The sequence below is a fragment of the Lutra lutra genome, chromosome 5 (genome assembly GCF_902655055.1).
Source record: "Lutra lutra chromosome 5, mLutLut1.2, whole genome shotgun sequence".
Taxonomy (NCBI): Eukaryota; Metazoa; Chordata; class Mammalia; order Carnivora; family Mustelidae; genus Lutra; species Lutra lutra.
This window is the reverse complement of record NC_062282.1, coordinates 116,296,413-116,320,010: the sequence shown is the minus strand read 5'-3', so window position 1 is coordinate 116,320,010 and position 23,598 is coordinate 116,296,413. Positions and strand designations below refer to the sequence as shown.

General features: G+C 35.6%; 1 protein-coding gene across 1 annotated transcript in view; it reads right to left on the bottom strand.

The window, feature by feature from the left end:
* Window positions 1-23,598, bottom strand: part of ADGRV1 (adhesion G protein-coupled receptor V1) — a 548,798-nt gene that overhangs the window by 171,591 nt on the left and 353,609 nt on the right. The window contains exons 85-86 of the mRNA XM_047730885.1: window positions 15,560-15,676; window positions 2,311-2,489 (exon numbers count right to left, since the gene is read on the bottom strand). Of these exons, the coding sequence (XP_047586841.1) occupies window positions 2,311-2,489; window positions 15,560-15,676 (296 nt within the window). The remainder of the gene's footprint in view (window positions 1-2,310; window positions 2,490-15,559; window positions 15,677-23,598) is intronic.

Below are 23,598 nucleotides of genomic sequence, written 5' to 3'. Positions count from 1 at the left end.
CAAACTTGAAAACCATTCCAGCTAATAGGAGAAGAGAGATCACTCCCTGTTTTCATGAAATTATCATAATCTTGGTTCCAAAATTTGACAAAAACATCTTTTAAAAAGCAACTTGTACATATTGATACAATAGAGATCTAGTTAGAGAAAATTCTTTACTCAAAAGAAATTGTTTATTACTATAGAGTAACCACTGCACAACAAATGAGCTACTATTTCACACCATCACAATTCCTATCATTACTCCGAAAGAAAAGGTATGTTTATACATGATCAAGGTATATAAGATTCTTCATAAATAATATAGTAACTTGTATCCTTATATTGAGATTAAAGTGATAATTAAAAATACAGAATTAAAAAATTTTTTAAAACTATAACAAATTTACATAGGGATGATTTAGGAATTTTTTGTGGAGGACACAAGTAACTTACAATACTTACAAAACTCACTTTTGGTCTAATAATCCCTATCCTCTTAAAACCAGGTAGAGTTTAATGTGTTTTGCATTTCACTTATTATAACTGAGCTGACAATAAAAAACTTTTTGCAAAAGCCTCAGAAGGCAAATATTTTAACAGTCGATTTGGACATTCTTGGATAATAGTTTACTTCTCTCTTTAAAAACCCCTTTACAAGGGGCACCTGGGTGGCTCAGTGGGTTAAAGCCTCTGCCTTAGGCTCAGGTCATGATCCCAAGGTCCTGGGATGGAACGCCGCATCGGGCTCTCTGCTCCGCAGGGAGCCTGCTTCCCCGTCTCTCTCTGTCTGCCTCTCTGCCTACTTGTGATCTCTGTCCGTCAAATAAATAAATTAAAAAAAAAACCCTTTACAAGTACTAAAAGAGTTCTTTTAATTACTATCACTTTCATCAGGTCCCATTTATCAAGGCTGGGTGGGTACACATGTAATGCTAAAACTGCTACCAAATAAGTCCTGTCTCGCCAGGAAACTGGTGAAAGGGATGGGCAGCAGGCCACCAGGGTTTGTCTCATGGTTACTTTGTATTTGACAAAGAATGATGTCAAACTTTCTGAAATTAATCCTGGATGCCCAAGATTTAAATTAATGCCAGGGGTCACAAAGTGTCATAACATAATTTTGAAAAGACACAAGAATTCCCTTCTAGAAGATCAGGCTTTAGGAATTTTATATGCACAAAATACATTATAATGCTATAAAGTAATCAGTATGAGGGAATCTTAATGAATCTCAATAAAAAATTACTATATATGGCCTCTCAGTGGGTGTGTGCGTATCACATAGCTAGTTTCCTTGGTTGAATAGAGTGTGGGATATGTGTGTGTGATTGCCCATTTGTGAAATACATTTGCATACATTAATTACAATTATTTATTAAGTAATAATGAACAATTATAACTGATCAGAGGCAATAATGATATTGAAATGACTTCTGCTTATATAGTACTTTTACTTTCAAAGATTTTTTCACATCAATTAACTCATTTTTATCTTCACAATAACCTGTGAGATAATTAGGTAAACTGTCATCATAAAATTGGGAATAGGTTATTCTTTCTTATTTAGAAATGTTACTTTCCCCATCTAATCCTCATTACACCAAGGGAGCTGATTAAACTTTATTATAAAATTTTTCCCCCTCCTGCATATGGAGTCAATAAAAGGGGTTGAGTAGTCCTCAAAGCTGTAAGACACCAGATTCAAGATTAAGGCATGTATATGTGTGTGTATAAAGATTTGTTACATTTAAAGACTATTAATGCACCTTAGAACATATAAGAAGGTCCCAGTTGACCCTGTGTCCTTCTTGTGTCCTTTTGCAGACACTCTCCATTCACTCTGATACAGCCTTTTGGTATTTAAGGATGTTATGGATGATAGTAACTGCCATCCTTCCCTTCCCAACCTCCCCCAAAATGTCAGATTCCTTAGATAATACGCCACACTCCATATTTTTCACTGATTTTATTCTTTATCAAAACTTTCATAGTTCCCTGATTTTACTAGGTATTGTATTACTAGGTATTGGTCTTAATCTAATAAATCTAATAAACTAAATTATGCTAAGGTACAAATTACTGAGAATTGTCTAATACCTCAACTCACCTGAGAAAACTGTATCCATCAGAGGAACTAGAAAGGCAACAGTTTCTTACTTCAAGAGAAAATTAGAGGAAGTAGAGATTTAGTCAGTCTGGTGGGAAAGCAGAGGTCTGCCTGGTATTCCTTGCTCACGCTGCTTAGTCAACTGCTCCACCATCTACTAATGGAGCTATCTGAGTATACAAAGGCGAGGAAGGCAAGGAGTTCTGCCTGGATGTACTTACAGGTCACCGTGGATGAGTCCATAGATCTGTGGCATGCTTTGATGATAGATTCCTCTCAAAATAATAATAAGGAGAATCACCACAAAGGCTGGAAGTCCCCAACTCAGAAGGAAAAACAGCAGATATCGTCTCTCTGTGTGTTCATCGTTCATCACCAGTACATACCAGAAATTCACAGACTAAGGAAGGAAACAGAACACAAAATGAGTAAGTTCTGGCCTAATGTCACAGGACACAAACTCACCTGGGCTGGACATAAAGTATTATGGTGCAACTAAGGCTAGAATTACTTAATAATTATTTTTTTGTTTCTTTGTTTATTAGATAATTCACATATTTCGTACATCCAAGAAATTCAGAATACCTCAAAAATCTTGAAACACTGGAAAATATTAATTGTACTTTTTATTTTCCTTAGTTTGCTTTGATTTATTCACAGCCATAGTCCTCTGTGATTGTTCTGTGCATGTTGAAGAAACATACACTGATATTCAAACCTACTTCCCATGTGAACAGCTTCATGATGATAATAAAGTGAACAGCCCTTTGTTTCAGACTTTTGACAACTTTTTAAAAGATTTTTCTTTATATTTTTCAAGAGTGAGAGAGAGCAAGAGCACGTTGGGATGGGGAAAGGAGCAGAAGGAGAGGGAGAGAGAGAATCTCAGGCAGACTTCCCAGTGAGCACAGAGCCCGACATGGTGCTCAATCTCATGACTCCGAGACCTGACGGAGCTGAAATGAAGAGTTGGTTGCTTAATTGACTGAGCCAGTCAGACACCCCTGATAAATTTTCTTAAGGCCTTATCATATGAGAGGGCTAGATACTCTTCCAGGGAGTGGGTATATAATTGTGGAGAGCCCCATGTCAGTCCCCAGCAGAAGACATATATGAGTAAATAGAAAATGACTTCACAGAGATAAATGTTCTGTGATGAGGTAGGTTTTGTACCTATTTTTCTTTCTCAGTTTATATGCTCTTTTTTTCATTCATGGACTTGACCATTATTTATTGAGTGCCTACTAAATTTCAGGGACCAATCCAAGCATGGGGGATATAGAAGTGAAAGAGATGAGGGAGGTATTTACTTTCCTTTATGTTAGTTTCCAAGGAAGTGGGAAAGAAGTCATCACAGAAAGTATATATTTTATATTTATAGTGTGTTTTATATCCATTATTTCTTATTAAGATAAGAAATATAAAAGTGAGGGTCACCTGGGTGGCTCAGTTAGTTAAGCATCTGCCTTTGGCTCAGGACATGATCCCATGGTCTTGGGATTGAGCCCCATGTCAGGCTCCCTGCTTGGAGGGGAGTCTGTTTCTCTCTCTCCCTCTGCCTGCCACTCTGCCTACTTGTGCTCTCTCTCTCAAATAAATAAAAACAATCTTTAAAAAAATATAAAAAGGATAAGTAGATAGAGGGGGATGAGGGGACACATTAGATAAAAAGAATAGGAAAAGAAAATGTTCTTATTGGCCCCAAATCCCGCACTTTGATCCTACACCTAAGCCAAATCTAGAACTTACATATTCTGCCTTCTAGTGTTCTTTTTCCACTAGCGCACTTACACTTAATTATCATTTAGCACAGAAACAACACTGAATGTCATGTATTGCACACAATGATACTTCTTCACTAGAGAAATCCCCCTTCTTAGTTTCTTATGGTGGAAAAAGTGTGAGTATAGATAAATTACATATATATACATACATACATACATACATATGTATTCATATATACATCAGAGGGATAATCAGTAGTAAGCAACAACAATCCCGTAGCTTCAGTTTCCTCATGTATACAACGAGGTTACTCTAAAGATTAAATGAGATATTATGTATGAAAGGCTGGAGCACATAGTCAGCAATGGGAAATGTTGCCGGCTCCTTTAAATCTCCTATTTAGTATGTCAGACAGTGTGAAAGACAAAAGATGAATAGTTTAAGACCAAAGTAAGCTGTGATATGATGGAAGCTCTTTCTCTGTGATAAATAAACATGCCTTATGTTCATGGAAAGGCTTTCAGGTGCTATTTACGGAGGCTTCTAAGTAAGACTCTATCTGGACCAAATCAGCCTTGAGGGATTAGTATTAACTGGGCTAAACAAGGGAAAAATAAAAATGTTTGGTTACTTGGAGATTTTTGTCTCTGAATTTTATTTCCTGTCAGCACTCCATATCTTTATGTACACCAGCATATATCTGTAATTATGAGTACTTTGAGTTGTTGATTATGTAAATTTGTTCTAACTTCTTTTTTGGATCATTAAATCCAACAGGGTTTTCCCCCTTCTTTCCATAATTAGTACAGGGACACACACCCAAGTAAGTGTGATTGTATCAAGTATCTAACACTGAGGTGATCAAACTGCCTGTTAGAGAATGAAAATTCAGGCAAAGGAAGGATGATGAGCCCATCTCCAAAATAAAATTGTTAATTATTTATTTTAAATAGATGTTTGTGTTTGTATCCATAGGATGGTAACTCATGGGTGTTGTTGGTGGAAGAATCAGAAAGCAGAGCAAGGTAAATAACTCCTAAGTTGATTCATCATAATAGAGATTGGGATATTTCCAAAATGTCTGCCTTTATGAAAATGAACATTAGTTCCATCAGTTAGAATAACTCAACCTTTCAGCAATTGTTTGACCTTTACCAGAGACTCGGATAAGACTGAAACAAGTGTAACTGTTCGATTTGTACATGCATGGCTTCTGCTCCAAAGAGCTCAAGGCACAGTGTTGCTGAACAGTCAATTAAGCAAAACAAGTTCCTATAGTCACAAGCTTTTGTTGACTTAAAAAAAAAATCCCTTTTCTTCCCAAAATAATCCAACCACTGAGATGTACCCTAAAGACATATTTCCCATTGTATGTTTTTTTCTTTTTTCCCTTTTTGCTATAGAATTGAAATATTATGTAATTAAATGATGTCTAATTAGAGATACCATATGGCCCAAACATAAGATTTGTTTTGACTACCTAATTTCAAGCTTTACTTGAATTTTAAGTTATTTTAATATAATGTGGTAGGTACCTTTTGGGATATGCCTAGGTCATGAGTTCTTCTTAGAATCTTATTTCATCCCACCCCAACATATGCAGAGTGGGTTCATGACCCTGCTCCTCCACCCACAGCTGATTGATCTGGAGAAGTCTGTCCCAGGCTGGGCTAATCATAAATCACCGAATTCCATGAAATTCAGTGACAGTCTAAGCTGGTCAGCTGGAAAAAGAGGACATACAAACTTTAGTGATGGAGAAAGGAAGAAGCACAGTGGAGAGAGTGTGTTTATAGAGAATATGGTTCTTGGGTTCAGTAAGTTATCCTATATGCCTATTATTCCTTTTATGATATAAATGTTTGCTTAAATTAGCTCAATTTAGTTTTTATGTTAAAAGAAAAAAAGAAACTGACTGAGGTATATATTGCGATTCAAAACCAGTGGAATTGAAACCACCAGTTACTACCATTCTCTAAACAGAGGAAACAGTGGAGCATTGACTACATTCTTTTCCTTGTAATCATGGTTCCTCTTTTGTAATCTAAGAGTATTTAAAGACCACTATGTTTGAATAATAATTTTATGCTGACAGACACATAGCATATGTGTGCCTTGGTGTCTGTGTGGTTATTCAGTGCTGGAACTAATGAAATTTTGAAAACTCAATACAAGTTAAAGGGTATCACTCTCACCCAGACATGATCCAAGTGGACTGGGCATGGCTTACTATTCACTGCCCATGTGATGTTTTTCCTGCTAAACACTGTGAACTGAGAATGGTAACAGTTAGGTCTCTATTTACACTTCTATCTCTAAGCTTTAAAAATTTTGTTAGAACCATCTTACAGACCATCTCAAGACATCATCATTATGTAGTCATGTTACCTTTTTAACCAAAATATTATCCCTGGGTTGCCTGGGTGGCTCACTCAGTTAAGTATCTGACTCTTGATTTCAGCTCAGGTCATCATCTCAGGGTTGTGGGATCAAGCCCTGAATCGGGATCTGTGCTGGGCATGAAACCTGCTTAAGGTTTTCTCTGCCCCTCCCCGCCCCAACCCTCTCTCCTTCTCTAAAAACAAAACAAAGCAAAATACTCCAACACCCCCAAAGTTGTCCCCCAATTTAATCAACTACATTAATCCAACTTGACTATACTGTATACATGCAGCATACACATTCCTAGCATTAATATAATGTAAGCTGAGGCAAGCCCTAAAAGATTCAAAGCTATTTTCAGCTTTAGTAACCAAATTAGACACTTCAAAAGAGAAAACTGAATAAAATGTTTTGCAGTGTCTAAAACTTGGTGATGTTACCACAGTCACATCTTTAATGTCACTTCTCAACACTGGTGCATCTGAATTACTACCTTCTTACTTCTGTCAGTGCTCACCACTGAAGGATGATGTATTTGAATTTGCACACTTTTCGCAATTACCAGCATTTCAAGATTACCTGGGTGAAAAGAGGCAAAGGATCGGTGCTCAGAAAACTATAGAACACTCATAAAAGAAATTGAGGAAGACACAATGAAATGGAAAAATGTCCCATGCTCATGGATTGGAAGAAAAAATATTGTTAAAATGTAATGCTACCTAGAGCAAGCTACACATTTTATGCAATCCATATCAAAATACCATCAACATATTTCACAGAGCTGGAACAAATAATCCTAAAATTTGTATGGAACCAGAAAAGACCCTGAATAGCCAAAGGAATGTTGAAAAAGAAAACCAAAGCTGGTGGCATCAAAATTCCAGACTTCAAGCTCTATTACAAAGCTATAATCATCATGACTGTATGGTACTGACACAAAAACAGACACATGGATCAAGGGAACAGAATAGAGAAATCAGAAATGGACCCTTAACTCTATGGTCAACTAATCTTTCACAAAGCAGGAAAGAATGTCCAATGGAAAAAAGAGTGTCTTCAACAAATGGTGCTGGGAAAACTGGACAGCCACATGCAGAAGAATGAAACTGGACCATTTCCTTACACCATACACAAAAATAGACTCAAAATGGATCGAAGATCTCAATTTAAGACAGGAACCCATCAAAATCCTAGAGAAGAACACAAGCAGCAACCTCTGTGACCTTGGCCACAGCAACTGCTTGCTAGACACATCTCCAAAGGCAAGGGAAATTAAGGCAAAGATGAACTATTGGGACTTTATCAAGATAAAAAGCATTTGCACAGAAAAACAAAACAAAAAATAGTCAACAAAACTAAAAGACAACAGACAGAATGGGAGAAGATATTGGCAAATGTCTTATCAGATAAAGTGCTAGTATCCAAAAATCTATAAAGATTCAACTCCCAAAGAACAAAAACTCCCAAAAAACTCCACACCAAAAGAATAATCCAATCAAGAAATGGGCAGAAGACATGAACAGAAATTTCTCCAAAGAAGACATACAAATGGCCAACAGATACGTGAAAAAATGCTCAATACCCCTCAGCATCAGGAAAATCCAAATCAAAACCACAGTGACATACCACCTCACACTGGTCAGAATGGCTAAAATTAACATGTCAGGAAACAACAGGTGTTGGCAAGGATGTGGAGAAAGGAGAATCCTCTTATATTGTTGGTGGGAATGCAAACTGGTACAGCCACTCTGGAAAAAACTATAGAGGTTCCTCAAAAAGTTGAAAATAGAGCTACCGTATGACCCAGCAATTGCACTACTGGATATTTACTCCAAAGATACAAAATGTAGTGATCTGAAGGGTCACATGCACACCGATGTTCATAGCAGTGATGTCCACAATAGCCAAACTATGGAAAGAACCTAGATGTCCATCAACAGATGAATGGATAAAGAAGATGTGTTTTATATATATATATATATATATATATATATATATATATATATATATATATATAGCCAAAACTGAGCCAAAACCAAGAGTCAGATGCTTAACCGATGGAGCCACCCCAGAGCCCTCCATTTTAACAAATTTAAAGAAAACTACCTAATGATATTTGTGACAATTTCCTGTCATAAATACAATCTAGAAAAATATAGGAAAGGAGAACTTGAAGAGGTACACATTCAATCAAAAGATAAACTTTCATGTAAATAGTGAATACTATAAATAATGATTTTTTTAAAAAACTTGAAAAGACATGGTGATTAGTGACTTAAGTTTTGACATGGTTCTAAATGGATAAGCTATATGTTTTTGGCCAATATTACTTGGTTCCTCTGGGTTTCAATTTCTTCCTCTAGTAAAGGGACAAGTTAAACTGTAAGTTATTAACAATTTCCTGACTCCCAGTTTGTGAGTGAATCATTGTAGAAATTACAAATACTGAAATAAAAACACGAATGGTATGGATGCACAGCCTATGAATTTTGGAAGTAATACAGACCTTACAGATCATCTGACCACAAAAATCCTCTCATCTAGAGATGAGGAAACAGATGTAATCAGAGGAAAGCACAGTTTTTTTTCATATGCTGCTTAGTTACAGAACTTGGGACAGAACACAAGTCCAAAGTTCTTCTGAAGACTGATTAAGATTTATTTCCATAGAGACTCACACAAATATTGAGAATATTATTTGCATGAGAGCTTTTTTTCCCTCTCTCGTTCCCCCCCACACTTTATATGTCAGTGGAGATGCATTTTTTAATAAAAATATGGACATTACCATTTCTCTTTTCCTCTCCATTTTTTTGCTAACACTAAAGGACAATTTTAAAAGGTTTATCAGAATATAAATCACTCAAACATGACTGTGGCCTGTGATAGATTAATTTTTGTAAACCTCATATTAAAACAAATGAAGAATTATACAACTTGAGTTAATAATTTTTGTTGAATTTAATAGTAATTTCATAATTTGGTTTAGTTACTGATTTTACTCAGTTATATACTATCTTGCCAGAAGAGATTTTTGGTAGGCTCAATCATTTTAATTGATTTGATCGAACTCCTAGTGGAGAGGGACAAAGTTAATTGGAGCAAATTTAATTTATTTTATTTTTACTTTTCAAAATATTTTATTTATTTATTTGCTAGAGAGAGTGAGAGAGAAAGAGAGAGAGTGCACAAGTAGGGGGAGTGGCAGGGAGAGGGAAAAGCAGACCGAAGGCAGACACTTAACTGACTAAGCCACCCAGGCGTCCCATTTGGAGCAAATTTTAAAATGTTACATGGAATAGTTTATGAGAGGAAGAATGGAACCAATATTTACTTTTTTTCTTAAGTTAAAAGTAGGCTGCTTGAACCCCATACATTTTTATGCTATGTGGGATAAGATTGGTATCCAGTCTGTTATTTAATATTTGGTTATTAACCGTGTCACCAGAAACCCTGGATTGATTTATAGTATCAAGTTTAGTCAGAGGTCATGGACGCTATTAATTTTGTCATTATCATACGTTCTTAGTCATTCATTTCAGAGAAGAGTCTAAGAAATATTATCACATGTCCTTGCTCCAGTTATCCTCTCTCTTAGCAATTTTTACATGAAATAAACTGCAAGGCTCTTTGAGGACTGGAGAATTCTGTATTTCCTGGGTATATCATTTTTATCTTGGTAATTACCAGTCTGTTGTCCTCATACCTTTGATGTCCTGTCCCACCACCTCCCGACCTCCAGCCCCCACCCCCGACAGCCTGCCCAATTGAATCAGTGACAAAGGAAAAACATGGCTACTTTTAGCATTTCCCTTCTTGTTGCTATGCCCTGATACTAAGTGCCTTTCTGCCAAGGAATAAAATGTGTATTTGCCTCCGCATAGCCTGATCTTACAGAAAAATTAAGGCACAAGATATAAATGGTCAAGTATAATTGTAGAATGATTTCTACCTTTATTCCATCATTTAAAAAACATGTCCCTTAAGTAAGCTTTAGTTTCAAAATAAAACATTACACTGTTTCCATAAGCATGAAATCAACAAACTGCAGGAGCAATCTAAGGTTTGGATATTGTTCATAACTGAAGCAGATTGCTATATGATTTAGTGACAGGAAATGATTATAAAACTGGGCCAAATAAATACACATAAAAATTAAATTTCTATTTACCTATATTATATACAGATACCTCAACTTACTGTGATTTATTCCTTCAGGGGTTAACTCATGGTCTGGCAGTCCATTTCATGTAAATGTTAATAATAAAGGCATAAATCCTAGGAATTTATTCTAATAATATCCAGAAGTAAATAAATATTCAGAATGCAAGGATGTTCAAGGAAACATTGTTTATAATAGCAAAAATAACTGGAAGTAACTAGCATTTCAAAATAAACTGAAATAACCACATTATGGAATGGAAAAAAGTGTACCGGTACTTGGTAAATGTATACATATACAAAAACTTAGATGAACTATATATAAATAAGTAAATATATATATACACACACACTATACACACACAAGAACATACACATATGTGCTTTTTACATATTTATAAACATTTGTATATTTGTGGAATATTTCTGGAAAGATATACAGGAAACCATTAACAGTGTTTACCTTTGGGAGTAGGGTTGAGGGTAAAGCAGAGAGTGGAGGGTGTGTGAAATAGGGAGAAACAGATGTACGTTTCATTTTATATTTCTCTTCAGTGTTTGATTATGTTTTGTACCATTAGTATATACAATTTCTAAGATGAAAGCAAATCAAAACAGAAAAGGAAATGAAAATAGAACAATAAAAACTAAGGAAATAGAGTAAACATATTATAATAAGAGTTTAAATTCTCACTGTCAAACTTTCTCTAAGTAGACAAGACTTGCTGTTTTAAGGAGGTGGGAAATGATTTCAGTAATTTCACAGAGTGATTTTATATGAGGAGCAAATAGAAGGATAAGTCAAGTTCCATGGCCTGAAAGGGAATTTGTGAGAAGTTTGCTTAAAAAAAAAAAAAAAAAAAAGGCAAAATAATCTGTTACTATATTCTCATAATGTGTGGTAGAACTTCCTTGTCAGAAAAACGGGGAGGCCTAAAGAAACAGAGTGAAGGCCACCAGTTAGAGATTCCGCGATGAGCCATGCATGTAATTCAGTAAAGAGGTTAGAGGTTATTTACACAGCTTGCTGAAGCTTCACAGCTAGTTGGTGTCTGCCTCACTCTAAGTCTCTCCCCACTATTATCAAGTAAATTCTTTTTTGCGGGGCGGGGGGAGAGTGTAAATTAAATTGGAAAAGCAGAGTTTTCAACATGTTTCAAAATCAATGAGATATGGGGCACACATATTTGTTTAGCCAGTAATATTTGGTAAATATGTATGGCATGTACAGCTTGTGCCAGGCCCAATTCCAAGCTCTTTTCATGCACAAATTCATTTTATCTTTCCACAATCCTCAAAGACAGGTACTATTATTACAGATCTGATTGTTCAGATAAAAATCTAGGCTCAGAAAAGTTATGTAATTGTTTACCAACAAAATTCTTCTTTAGCTACTATAAAAATATAATCCAATTAAAAGTATATGACAGAGAAATAAAAGTTCAAGATAAAGTCATTTAAGTGCATTTTTTTCGAAGATTGAAGATATGATGCAAATCAAAATAAACAGTAATTCTGATATACTAAACCCAATGATTAAGTTAATGGTTAACTTTTTGTCCTAAGTTATGCATGCACACACGTCTATCAAATTCTCTCCTACATACTGTTAAAAATATGAAGTAGAGGGGTACTAGGTGGCCTAGTTAGTTGAGCATCTGTCTTCAGCTCAGGTTGGGATCAAGCCCCACCCACGCTGGGCTGCCTGCCCAGCAGGGAGTCTGTTTCTTCCTCTCCTCTGCTCTCCCCCAACTCCCTCCCAGCTTGTGATCTCTCTCATCTCTCTCTCTGTCAAATAAATAAATAAAATTTTTTAGAAAATATGAAGTAGAGCCACCTGGGTGGCTCAGTTGGTTAAGCAACTGCCTTTGGCTCAGGTCATAATCCCAGAGTCCTGGGATTGAGTCCCACATCAGGTTCCCAGCTCCATGGAGAGTCTGCTTCTCCCTCTGACCTTCTCCCCTCTCATTCTCTCTCTCACTCTCTTTTTCTCTCTCTCCCAAATAAATAAATAAAATCTTAAAAAAAAAGAAAATATGAAGTAGAATCACTAAAATGTTAATTTTTTCGAAAATTTTGAACCCTAATTGACTAGAAGGATTGGATTAACAGGGGCCTAATCTTTTACATAATGTTTTAAAAATGGATTCTACTTTTTGAAAAAAAAAAAAGATTTAGTAGACAGTATTTTATAAAAAGGAAAACACAGGTTGGTAAAGGAACAACCTCTTCCCACAAAATAACTTATGAGAAGTAACCTACTAGAATCAGAAGTTATTGAATTTTTCCCTTGTGGTCACACCACAAACCATGAAAAATGTGTGGTATACCATCTGAAATACATTAAACTTCAAATAGTTTTATTTACTGGTACTTTAAATAGTTTTCATAACCATCAGCCATACAGAAATCTAATTAGCTTACTAAATGTTCATCAGCCACAATTTTATTTACTGAAGACTGGAAAAAAAGATCTAGAGTACACCAGTCTCTATTAAGTTGGGTGAAATCTTATATGTGATCCCATCTAATGCTCCCCCAAAGCAGGAAAACATTTTGAAAGTTGGTCATTTCCCCCTATTTGAATACACTTCACTGACTGGATGCTTTCTGCTTGTAGGAACAGCCTCTTCAATTCTGACAGTTTTACTGGCTATCAAAGTTCTTAATTGAATCAAAATTCACTTTTTTCATTTTTGACCCATTTGTTCCATTCTTCCAAATGGACCTGTAGTCCCGTCTTTCTTTCCTGTAGCATCCCTTCTAGTGTTTGTAGACAGCTACCACATCACTCTAAATTCACTGCAGGTTAGCTATCTCTAGCTGACTCAAAACTTTCTTACAGGACTATTTTCAACTTCTCATTGGCTGGTTAATGCTCCTGGTGAAACATGATTTATGAAAATGGTTATAGGATCCCAAGCTTGTCTTGAATATTTGTAGATTACAGTGTAAACCACAATGCCCTCATCTGCCTCTATGCTGTTACTAATGTAACCTAGGTCTGTATTGTTTTTGTAGCTGTTGTTTTAAGCAATCTGGTCACACACTTGATCACACTAAGTTTGTATTAAATAAAATATTTCAAGTTGTTTACCTTAACCCCCATCAAATTAAGTCTGTTTCACTCTAGGTTTCAATCTGTCACAGCACTTTCTCTATATTGATTGTACCTGCATCCCTAACCCAGGCAGCTTGCTGTTTTAGCTGTCCTTCCACCTCCGTTATCATCTGCATACCTGATAAGACAGTTTTCCTGTGTCTTCATCCAAGTCATTCATCAAAAACTGAGTAGGTCAGGGACACGGACAAAGACCTTCTGCACAACACTGGGGACCTCAGTCCAAGCAGATAAATAACATACACGTGGTACACACGGAAAGTTCAGCTTTGATAAACTCCTAAAAAATTTTGCAATCAGAGAATCTAGCAAATACTATTTTAATTTTAGCAAATATTAAGTTTTATGTTATATCCTTGAGATTTAGCTTTACTTTTTTATTTGGGAGGGATTTTGAGAATACCATAAACTTTCCATAATTAGAGCTATTTAAGACTTATGAAATAATAATTCTATGAGGAAGGAATTATTATCTTCATATGAAGATTTAGAAATAAAACTTGGGAAGAGTCAGTAACTTGATTAAGTTTACAAAGACAGTGGCAAAACCAGAATTCAATCCCAGATTCAGGGCTCTAATTATTGCAACTAGTTCTATTAACTAAATAACTCAGTGCAGTTCTCCCTACAACTATAATATCATACCTGGGAAAATATCCCTTCCATGAGTCTGTATGGTATTCTCACATGCTTTCGTTACTGCTGTACATTGGACACCCCACATCCTTTTATTCAACAAGAAAGAAGAATATGCAAATGACTGAATGCATCTGTTTATATAAAATAGTTCATAAGCATACTAAAAAAATATAAAACTATTTCTATCATACGAAAGATGTAACAACACTACTACGTAGAAAGCATTACCAAAGGCAACATTTCCTTTAGTTGAGCCATTAAATTGATGACATTAATACTACTGAATTGGATCCAACTTTCATATTTGCCTCTTTATCAAGCAAATCAGCATAGGACAATAAAGGGAATTTGGGATTTTAGTCCGAAAAGGGAGAGTTCAAGTCTCTCCCCAACACTTACTAGTTCCTCAGAAGAGTATACTAGGACTCTTTGGGTCTCACCCCATACTTTCTCCCCAGGTGATCTCTTCCAAAAATAACAGACTCATATTTCAATATTGTAAGTCAACAATTTTCTAAAATATTTATAGCACAGGCGATGTATCAATCTCTGTTCTGAGCTTTAGTCCTGTGTATCCTCCTTCTCTCAAGTCCCTGTTGGAAGTCTCACACTGGAGGCACTTCATGCTCCGTATGTCCCAAATTTCTCATCAACCTTCCTGCAATATCCAGGGGTCATTATTTCACTTCAAGACACTACCATCTATCCAGCCACTCATACCAGAAACTTGGGAAACATCTTCGGTTCCACCTTCTGCACTCTTCTTAACCAATCTCTACATTCTATTGCTATACTGAAAGAAAGAAAAAAAGGAAGGAAGGAAGGAAGAATGAAAGAAAGAAAGAAAGAAAGAAAGCAAGAAGGAAAGAAAGAAGGAAAGAAAGAAAGAAAGAAAGAAAGAAAGAAAGAAAGAAAGAAAGAAAGAAAAAAGAAAGAAAAAAGAAAAATGAAATCTCAAAAGCCGTCCTACTCCCCTGGCTTCTTCTGCCAGTCCCAGGTTCACACCGCCTTCTTCTCCTGCCGGGATAAGCTAATGGTACTTAATTAGCACTGATGTCAACTCTTTTGTCACCAATTCACTACAAACAGGGAGATATTTCTCAAACACAAATGTTACCATGTTACTTGTTTAATTCTATGGCCTCCCCTAGAACAAAGTTCAAATTTCTTGCTGTGGTTTACAGGCCCCACATCACAAGCCTCATCTCCCACCACTCCCTAATTTCTACCCCTTCTAGGTTTCTTCTCATTCCCCCAAATTCACTATAATTTCTAATGTTGTACAGCTTATAAAGTTTTCTTTCCATCAATCTCCTGGGAATGCGGTAATGGATATATGGAATCATTTCCATCTCAGTATGAAGAACAGCAGATAGGAAGAACACTCCATGCAGATTCACTGGAAAGTAGGAGGGGGTGGGAGGAAGAAATGAGGTACCAACCTGAATGAGCATCCAGCTAAACTGGCAAAGATACAGATAATGTGTGACAGCAGCCATGGCCGAACAGCTCTCCTCTGTGAGTTGGGGACTTGCATATGCAGACACCAGGAACACAATCTGTAAGAAACAATACCTGTATTTTTAAACCATGCTAAAATCAATCAAGAATATTAAGAAAATAAAACTTTCTCATCAGAATCTAGGATTCAATGACTCAAAGAGAAAATAAGTTGATCTGTTGCTCAAACCGAGATAACAAACAGTCATTCTAAGAATGGCACTACATAGGCTTTCATATTTATTCCACTTATTTATCTGAATATAGTTGACATAATGTTACATTAGTTTCAGGAGTACAACTTAGTGATTTGACAAGTTTATACGCTATGCTGTGCTCACCACGAGCGCAGCTGCCATCTATCCCATTACATCGCTACTAAAATAGCGTGATTACTTTCCTTATGCTGTGTCTTCTGGATTTTTACATTTCTTAGAAACAATGAACTATATGAAATTATGCTACACATTGCCCTGGTCTGTCAAGAGGTGATTTTCAAAGTAAACCCTGTTCTTATCACGAATGGACAAGAATCCCATGAAATACATTTATTTTGGCTAAGTAGAAAAAATAGACATTAAGTCAAAACTAATAAGAAGGAAAAGAAAGAAAAGCAAAAACTCTGATTTTATCATCATCTGCATCTTCTTGTTGTGAAGTAACAAGTAACAAAACAGACTTCAATTTAAAATTTCAAATTCTAGGATTACTTTATTCCTTGGACTTTTATTTTTATTTCAACTGCCTCAAGACTTTGGTCAAAAGAAAGCTTCACAATGAGGTCTTTCTTGACCACACTGTTTAAGATTTTACCTTCTTGGGGCGCCTGGGTGGCTCAGTGGGTTAAAGCCTCTGCCTTCAGCTCAGGTCATGATCCCAGAGTCCTGGGATAGAGCCCTGCATGGGGCTCTCTGCTCAGCAGGGAGCGTGCTTCTCCCCCCCAGCCTGCCTACTTGTGATCTGTCTGTCAAATAAATAAATAAAATCTTAAAAAAAAAAAATTATACCTTCTTTTCTTCTGTCCTTCCCACACACATGATACCCTACATCTAAAGAGATAACTCCTTATTTCTAATTTTTTAAACACTTATCACCTTCTAACATGCTCTGTAATTTGTTTAGTATGTTTCTTGGTTATTATTCACCTCATCTACTAGGTTATCATCCTTACGAGGGTAGGATCATTGAACGTTTTAGTCACTGATGTATCCCAATCACACAGCCCAGTGTCTGGCACATAGTAGATATTCAATAAATACTTGTAGAATAAGTGAAGAAATAAATGAAGTGAAACACTCTTGTGGGTTCTATCATTTTGTATTTTCTACAATATATGATTACTGTGTTAAATTTTATAATGATAACTGCAGATGGCAAGGGAAAATTTGGAGCAATGATTGTATACCGTAACTTCTCAAGGAATAACCTCCCTTTTTAGGACAGTAACCAAGTCTTTTTGATTCTATATTTTAATAAGCCACCACTATGGCTGGAATATACAAATGTTAGATAAATGACTGTTTAAAGAAAGAATGATTGATTCCAAAAAGACGAAGGGTGTTCCAAGAAGAAAACTAGCTGACTTATGCCTCAAAACCCAACTTCTAAGAAGGAAACATAAGTAACTTTAAGTCTGTTTGAATTTTTTAAAATGAATAATGTGCTCAAAACCAAATTAGAACAATGGGACAAAGTACTGCTTTTATCTTCAAATGAAATATGTGTCTACCCAATCTTTTTGTTCTAAAACTTGTGTCCATTAAATCTCCTCGAAAATTTCTACCCAATGGTAAACCTAGGGTAGCATCACTGGGGTGAATTTGTCAGGATCTGGGGTGAGGCTTTACATGCTCCGAACATCTTCAGTTTGCAGGGCAAGATTCACCATAACCACCCTACTTAGTTAAAGAAGAACTGAAATGTTAATTAATAAACTTACAATAATATATAAATCTCATGCCATGTTGAAATGACTCTTCCCTGGTGTAAATTATTGAGTACTTCCTGTACCAAGTATAGAAGGGGGGAAAAAAAAGTTTTTCTTTCTTTCTTTCTTTCTTTTTTTTTTTTTTTTTAAGCTATAGACACTAAACTCAGTTTACTCTCCTGGAACTAAGGTTTTCATCAGTAGTAGGAAGATGGAAAAGATAAACTTTAACGTTCCTTTCTACCCCAGGATTCCAGGATTATTTTTTAAATGAGAAGCATTCCTGAATCAAATTTTTGTTTATTTAGCCCTGGATTTGAAGCATTTGTAGCATACACTATTAAAAAAAAAAAAAAAAAAAAAGCAGAAGCTAGAAATTTATCTCACATTTCCTAACAGTCTGAAAAAATGAGTTCTCTGAAAAAATGAAGTCAACAAATTTGCCTTTCAGAATATATCATAAATAGCTTTTCAATTATTAGAGCTTATTTTGAAAACATGCTTAGATTTTCCTAGATCTTATCTTCTAATTTCTGAATTGTAAAATATTCTGGATCATAAGTTTCCTTTTCCTAAATACCACAAATATTCAATGAATACTTTCATGAAAATACTAACAGTAAACACTAAGCACCAAAACTACCTTAAAAGCCGCTGGACATGCAGACTAAGAGATTCAGTGAAAGAAAGGAAGGAAGGGAGGGGGGAGGGAGGGAGAAAGAATTTTAAGATTTTATATTCTTTCTTTTTACAAAGTGGCATCTATTTCCATAAAGATTTTATAAGCATACCTAAAATAAATTTGAGCCTCTCTAATTCATTTCCTATAATACAGATTGCGTTGAATTTCATTTGGTAGTTTTGTTCTAATCAACCTGAAGAGTTTGCTGTGTAAAACAATGGTGTAATCCAAATTGTAATTAATATGCTTAGTTTTGAGCATTCTATGAAACTATTTATAAATGGTATGCTAATTTGAATAAATCTTAGTCTCTTAAAAACCTTTTCTTTGAAACAAATTAGTACAGGTTATTGTTTGAACTACATTTACTTTCAGAATACAGTTTTAACACCCAAAATTCTCTTCTTAAGGTATGACTTCTTCATATTTTATTATGTTTTAACCTCCTTTTCTAAGTCATAAAAATAGCAGTTACAAATCTACTTTTGTAAACCATGAACATTCTTCCAGAATGATCTTTAAATTACGAGAAATACTTCCATCTGCATGGGAGGAGATAGGTCAGCAAGAGAAGGCTGATTTGTCCCAAGGCACATTGCTATGACAGGATGAGCTAAGAATACTTGGGAGAACCAGCTATTATGTGTAACCAGGCACATCTGAAATTAAATTAAATTAAATTAAAATACAAACTAAATGATAAAGGAAAACAAAATGCCATCTTCTAGCATATTTAGCACATGTATCTTTTAGGCAGATAATGCAAGAAAAAATGAACTTTTACCATTGTTCTTTTACTCAAACACACAGAGATGACCAGGAAAAAGATTATTTTCACAGTCAGTTCTCTGGATGCATTAACACCATAACAGAAATATAACATAACCTTTTTTTTTTCAAAGGCTCTCAGTCACTCATGTATTGCTTCATTCGGTAAGCAGGTGAGTACCTACAACCTCCGTAGCATTATGCTATCCATCCATGTGAGATGGACAACACGGCAGCAAGGGGCTGCACGTTTCCCTTGTTTCCTGGTGCAACCCACACATTAACAATGTGAAGTCATTACTGTGTTTATACCAACTTAATAAATAATGAAAGAGGATCTCATACGGGAACTAACTTTTTAGAGGCATTAAACATATTCTGAAGTTAAAGTGGGATTCAAATCCTGTTTGTTTGTTTTTTCCAAGGCTTTTGTTTATTTATTTGACAGAGATCACAAGTAGGCAGTGAGGCAGGCAGAGAGAGAGGAGGAAGCAGGCTTCCCGCTGAGCAGAGAGCCTGATGTGGGGCTCAAATCCCAGGACCCTGGGATCATGACCTGAGCAGAAGGCAGAGGCTTTAACCCACTGAGCCACCCAGGCGCCCCTCAAATCCTGGTGTTTTGATTTATATAGTGTTCTCTGTAGAACATCATGCTGTAGCGTACAGAAATAAATCAAGCACAAGCCTGCCTCAAAGTGCTGAAATTCTGGTTCACTCTTTCTCAATCCTTTTGTTCTAAAAGATTTTATTTATTTATTTATTTGAGAGCAAGAAAGAGCATGCATACATGGAGGGAGGGGCAAAGGGAGAGAGAAAGAGAGAGAGAGAGAGAGAGAGAATATCTCAAGCAGCCTCCATGCTGAGCAGAGTCTGACAAGGGCTCCATCTCACAACCCTGAGATCATGACCTGAGCCAAAATCAACAGTTGGACACTTAACAGACTGAGCCCCTCGGGTGCCCCTTACAATCCTTTTTAACCAATGGTTCATGAGCTACCAAAGGTTCATAATGACAATAGAATGCAATGCCAATAGCAAATATAATACTACTCCTAATTCTATGTTTGTATAATACATATAAATCTTAACTAAAGAGAAAAGAAAAATAAACATAGTTCTGCAGAGAGAGATATATTCTGCTAGTAACTTATAAAATTCTTTGCTTCTGGTTGTTGAGAGCTCTACTGTACCCATGTAGTTTTCATAGTAAATATGGAGCATGTGTCTTTGTTTGCTTGGGCTGAATAATAACCAATACAAAAATTGGTTTTCTTGTAAACATCAATTCTCAGTACTCCTTATATACCCCTCCCCCTGTTTACTATGGACATTTTCACTCCGCTCTATGAAATACCCTTCTGTCTACTTTCCATCTCATCCAAAACCTACTCAGTTTTTCCAAGACCAGTTCAAATTCCACCTGCCTATTGAGATCATGACAAGCTCCTAGACTTTTCTATTTTTTAAAGTGGGGAAGCACCTGTTATTGAGTATTTATAGTGAGTCGAATATTGTCCTTTCTAATAGGAGAGTGCCTAAGGGTAAAGCCACACACAAGATGCAATAAAACGTGACAGGTGTTACCAAAGGATATGTAGTAAAATGCCAGGGAAACACAGTCAATACTGATTAGTTCTACCTGTGGGAGTCAAAGAAATATTTAAAGAGGAAAACAGAATTGTCTTGGTATATCCTCTTAAGTCTGATCTGCCCCACCCACCTACTCTTCCTAAGCTTATCTTCCACAAGATCTTTCCAAGCATTCTATTCTAGCTGTACTGATAGCTATTCCTAAAACTTGTTCCACCACCTCTCAACTCTTTGCCTTTGTTCTTCTTCTTCCTCCTACCTAGAATTTCTGTCTCATCTTCCTCTGCTGAAATCATGTCTACTTTTTAAGGCATGCTGGAAATGTCAACTCTATCATGAATATATGGCTTTTTCTTTCAATCATAAACAAACTTTTCCTCCTCTGAATTTTTAAAATAGGATTCTATTAACATAGGGTTTGATTTTCCTATAAACCTCAATTCTCCCAATTCTTAGATAAAATCAACCTTAATCTCTCAGAAAACTGTTAACTCCCTAAAGGCAACAAATTGATCTTATTCTTTATTATAATTATTTTGAAGTACATTTTTTAAAAAAAGAAAATATAGCAAGTATTCATTATCCTATACAGATCCTATCATGGGTTTAAGCATATTGTTTGTTAAAACAGCTATATTGAAGTATCATTGACAGACAGCAAATGCTACATGTTTGAAGTGTGTATGATTTAATAAGTTTTGACATATATACCCCCATGAAACCATCATCACAATCAAGATAATTAACACATCCATCCTTCCCCAAAGTTTCCTCATAACCTTCACTGGATCTCCCTAGTAGCATTTTAATTATGTATTCTTTCACCTATTGATGGATATTTAGTTTTTTTTCCAGTTTTTGATTTTTACAAATAAAGCAGCTATGAATATATGAGCCTCTGTATGGACTTAGGCTTTCTATTTATCTTGAATAAACATCTAAGAGTAGAATAGCTGGATCATATGACAAGTGTGCATTTAATATTCTTAAAATTTGATACATATTTTCCAAAGTGCTTGAAACATTTCCCACTCTCATCAGCAATGTATTAGTGCCCAGTCCCTCCCTATTCTCAGTAAAGCTTGTTCTGGTTAGTAAAAAAATTTTTTAGCCTTCTTACCTAATAGGTATGTGCAGTTCCTCATTGTGGTTTAAATTTGCATTTTCCTAATCAGTAATGATGATAATTTTTTCATGTGCTAACTGCAAGCCATATCTCGTTGAAGAAGAAATGCCTGTCTGTCAAGCTCTTTTCCCTACTTTTAAAATTGGCTTGTTTTCTTACTATTGAGTTTTATGAGTTATTTTTATATTCACGATACAAGTCTTTCATCAGGTATTTGATTTGCAAATATTTCCTTCTATTGTGGCTTGTTTTCAAAAATTCTTTTTTAAGATTTTATTTATTTATGACAGAGAGAGAGATCACAAGTAGGCAGAGAGGCTGGCAGAGAGTGGGGGGGAGAAGTAGGCTCCCTGCTGAGCAGAGAGCAAGATGGGGATGCGGATGTGGGGCCCATCCCAGGACCCTGAGATCATGACCTGAGCTGAAGGCAGAGGCTTAACCCACTGAGCAACCCAGCCGCCCCACCATTAAGTATTTCTATGGGCTGAATTGTGTCCGTTCAATTTCATACATTGAAGTCCTAACCTCCAGTTACTCAGAATATAACTGCATATGCAAATAAAGTCATTAAAGATGTAATTAAAATTGTGGGCCATTATCCAATATGACTAAATTTCCTTATAAGAAGAGGAAATTTTGGATACACACAAGCACATGTGCAGGAGAAAAACCACATGTTTAAGGAGAAGACAGCCATCTATACAGCAAGGAGAGAGGACTCAGTATGAAATCCACCCTCTCACCACCTAGATCTCTGACTTCTAGCTTTTAGAACTGTGAGAACAAATGTCTTATTTAAGCCATACAGTCTGTGATATTTTGTTACGGCCGCCTTAGCAATTTAATACAAGTATGAGGCCAGTTACATAATTGTTTTTTGTAGATGCCATTATCAAGTTGAGAAAACTCCCATCTATTCCTGCTTGGTTGGGAGATTTTACTAGCAATGGATTTTGAATTTTGGCAAATGATCTTTCTCTATTGGGGTTACAAAAAATTTTTATTCCAGTTTTGCTTGCTAATATGATGCAGTAATTTGATTGATATTTGAATATTAAACCAACTTTGCCATTACTGGGATTTACCACTTCGTTGTGATGTACTGTCCTTTTGATTTGCCAAAACTATATTAAGAAATATATGCATCAGGGCTCATGAGGAACACTGGTTGGTAGTTTTCTTGTTATGTCTTTGTCTCATTTTGGTATCAGGGTAATGCTGGTTTCAGCGAGTTGGTAAATATTTCCTCCTTTCCAATTTTCTGGAAGAATTTGTAAAGAATTTACACTTTCTTCTTTCTTAAGCCCATATTAGGACTATAGTTTTCTTAGGGGCAAAATTTTTAAATATATATTCAATTTTTAAAATATATAACAGAACTATTCAGATAACCTAATTCTCCCTGAATGAGTTTTGATAATATTTGTCTTTTTAAGGAATTTGTCTATTTAACCAAAATTGGAAAATCTGTTGGTATAAAGCTTCTTTAAAATCATATTCCCTTATTATTCTCTTAAGATCTTTAGAATCTGTAGTGATGCCATTTCTCTCTTCCATCATATTGGTAATTCAGATCTCCTCTCTTTTTCTTCTTGATCATCTGGCTCAAGGTTGATAATGTTATTGATCTTCTTATCTTGGTTTCTCTATTGTTTTACTGTTTTCTATTTCAGTGATTTTTCCTCTGTTCTTAATTATCGATTTCTCCTATGTATTTTTAATTTAAGAATCGGTTTTCTTTTTATGCAGTCATGCTTTTGAAACCTTCTTTTTCTAATATAGGCATTTAGTTCTATAAACTTTCTTCTAACATTGCTTTAGCAAGATGCCTCAGATTTTGATACATTATTTCATTTTCATTCATTTATGAAATTCCCCTACTGATTTC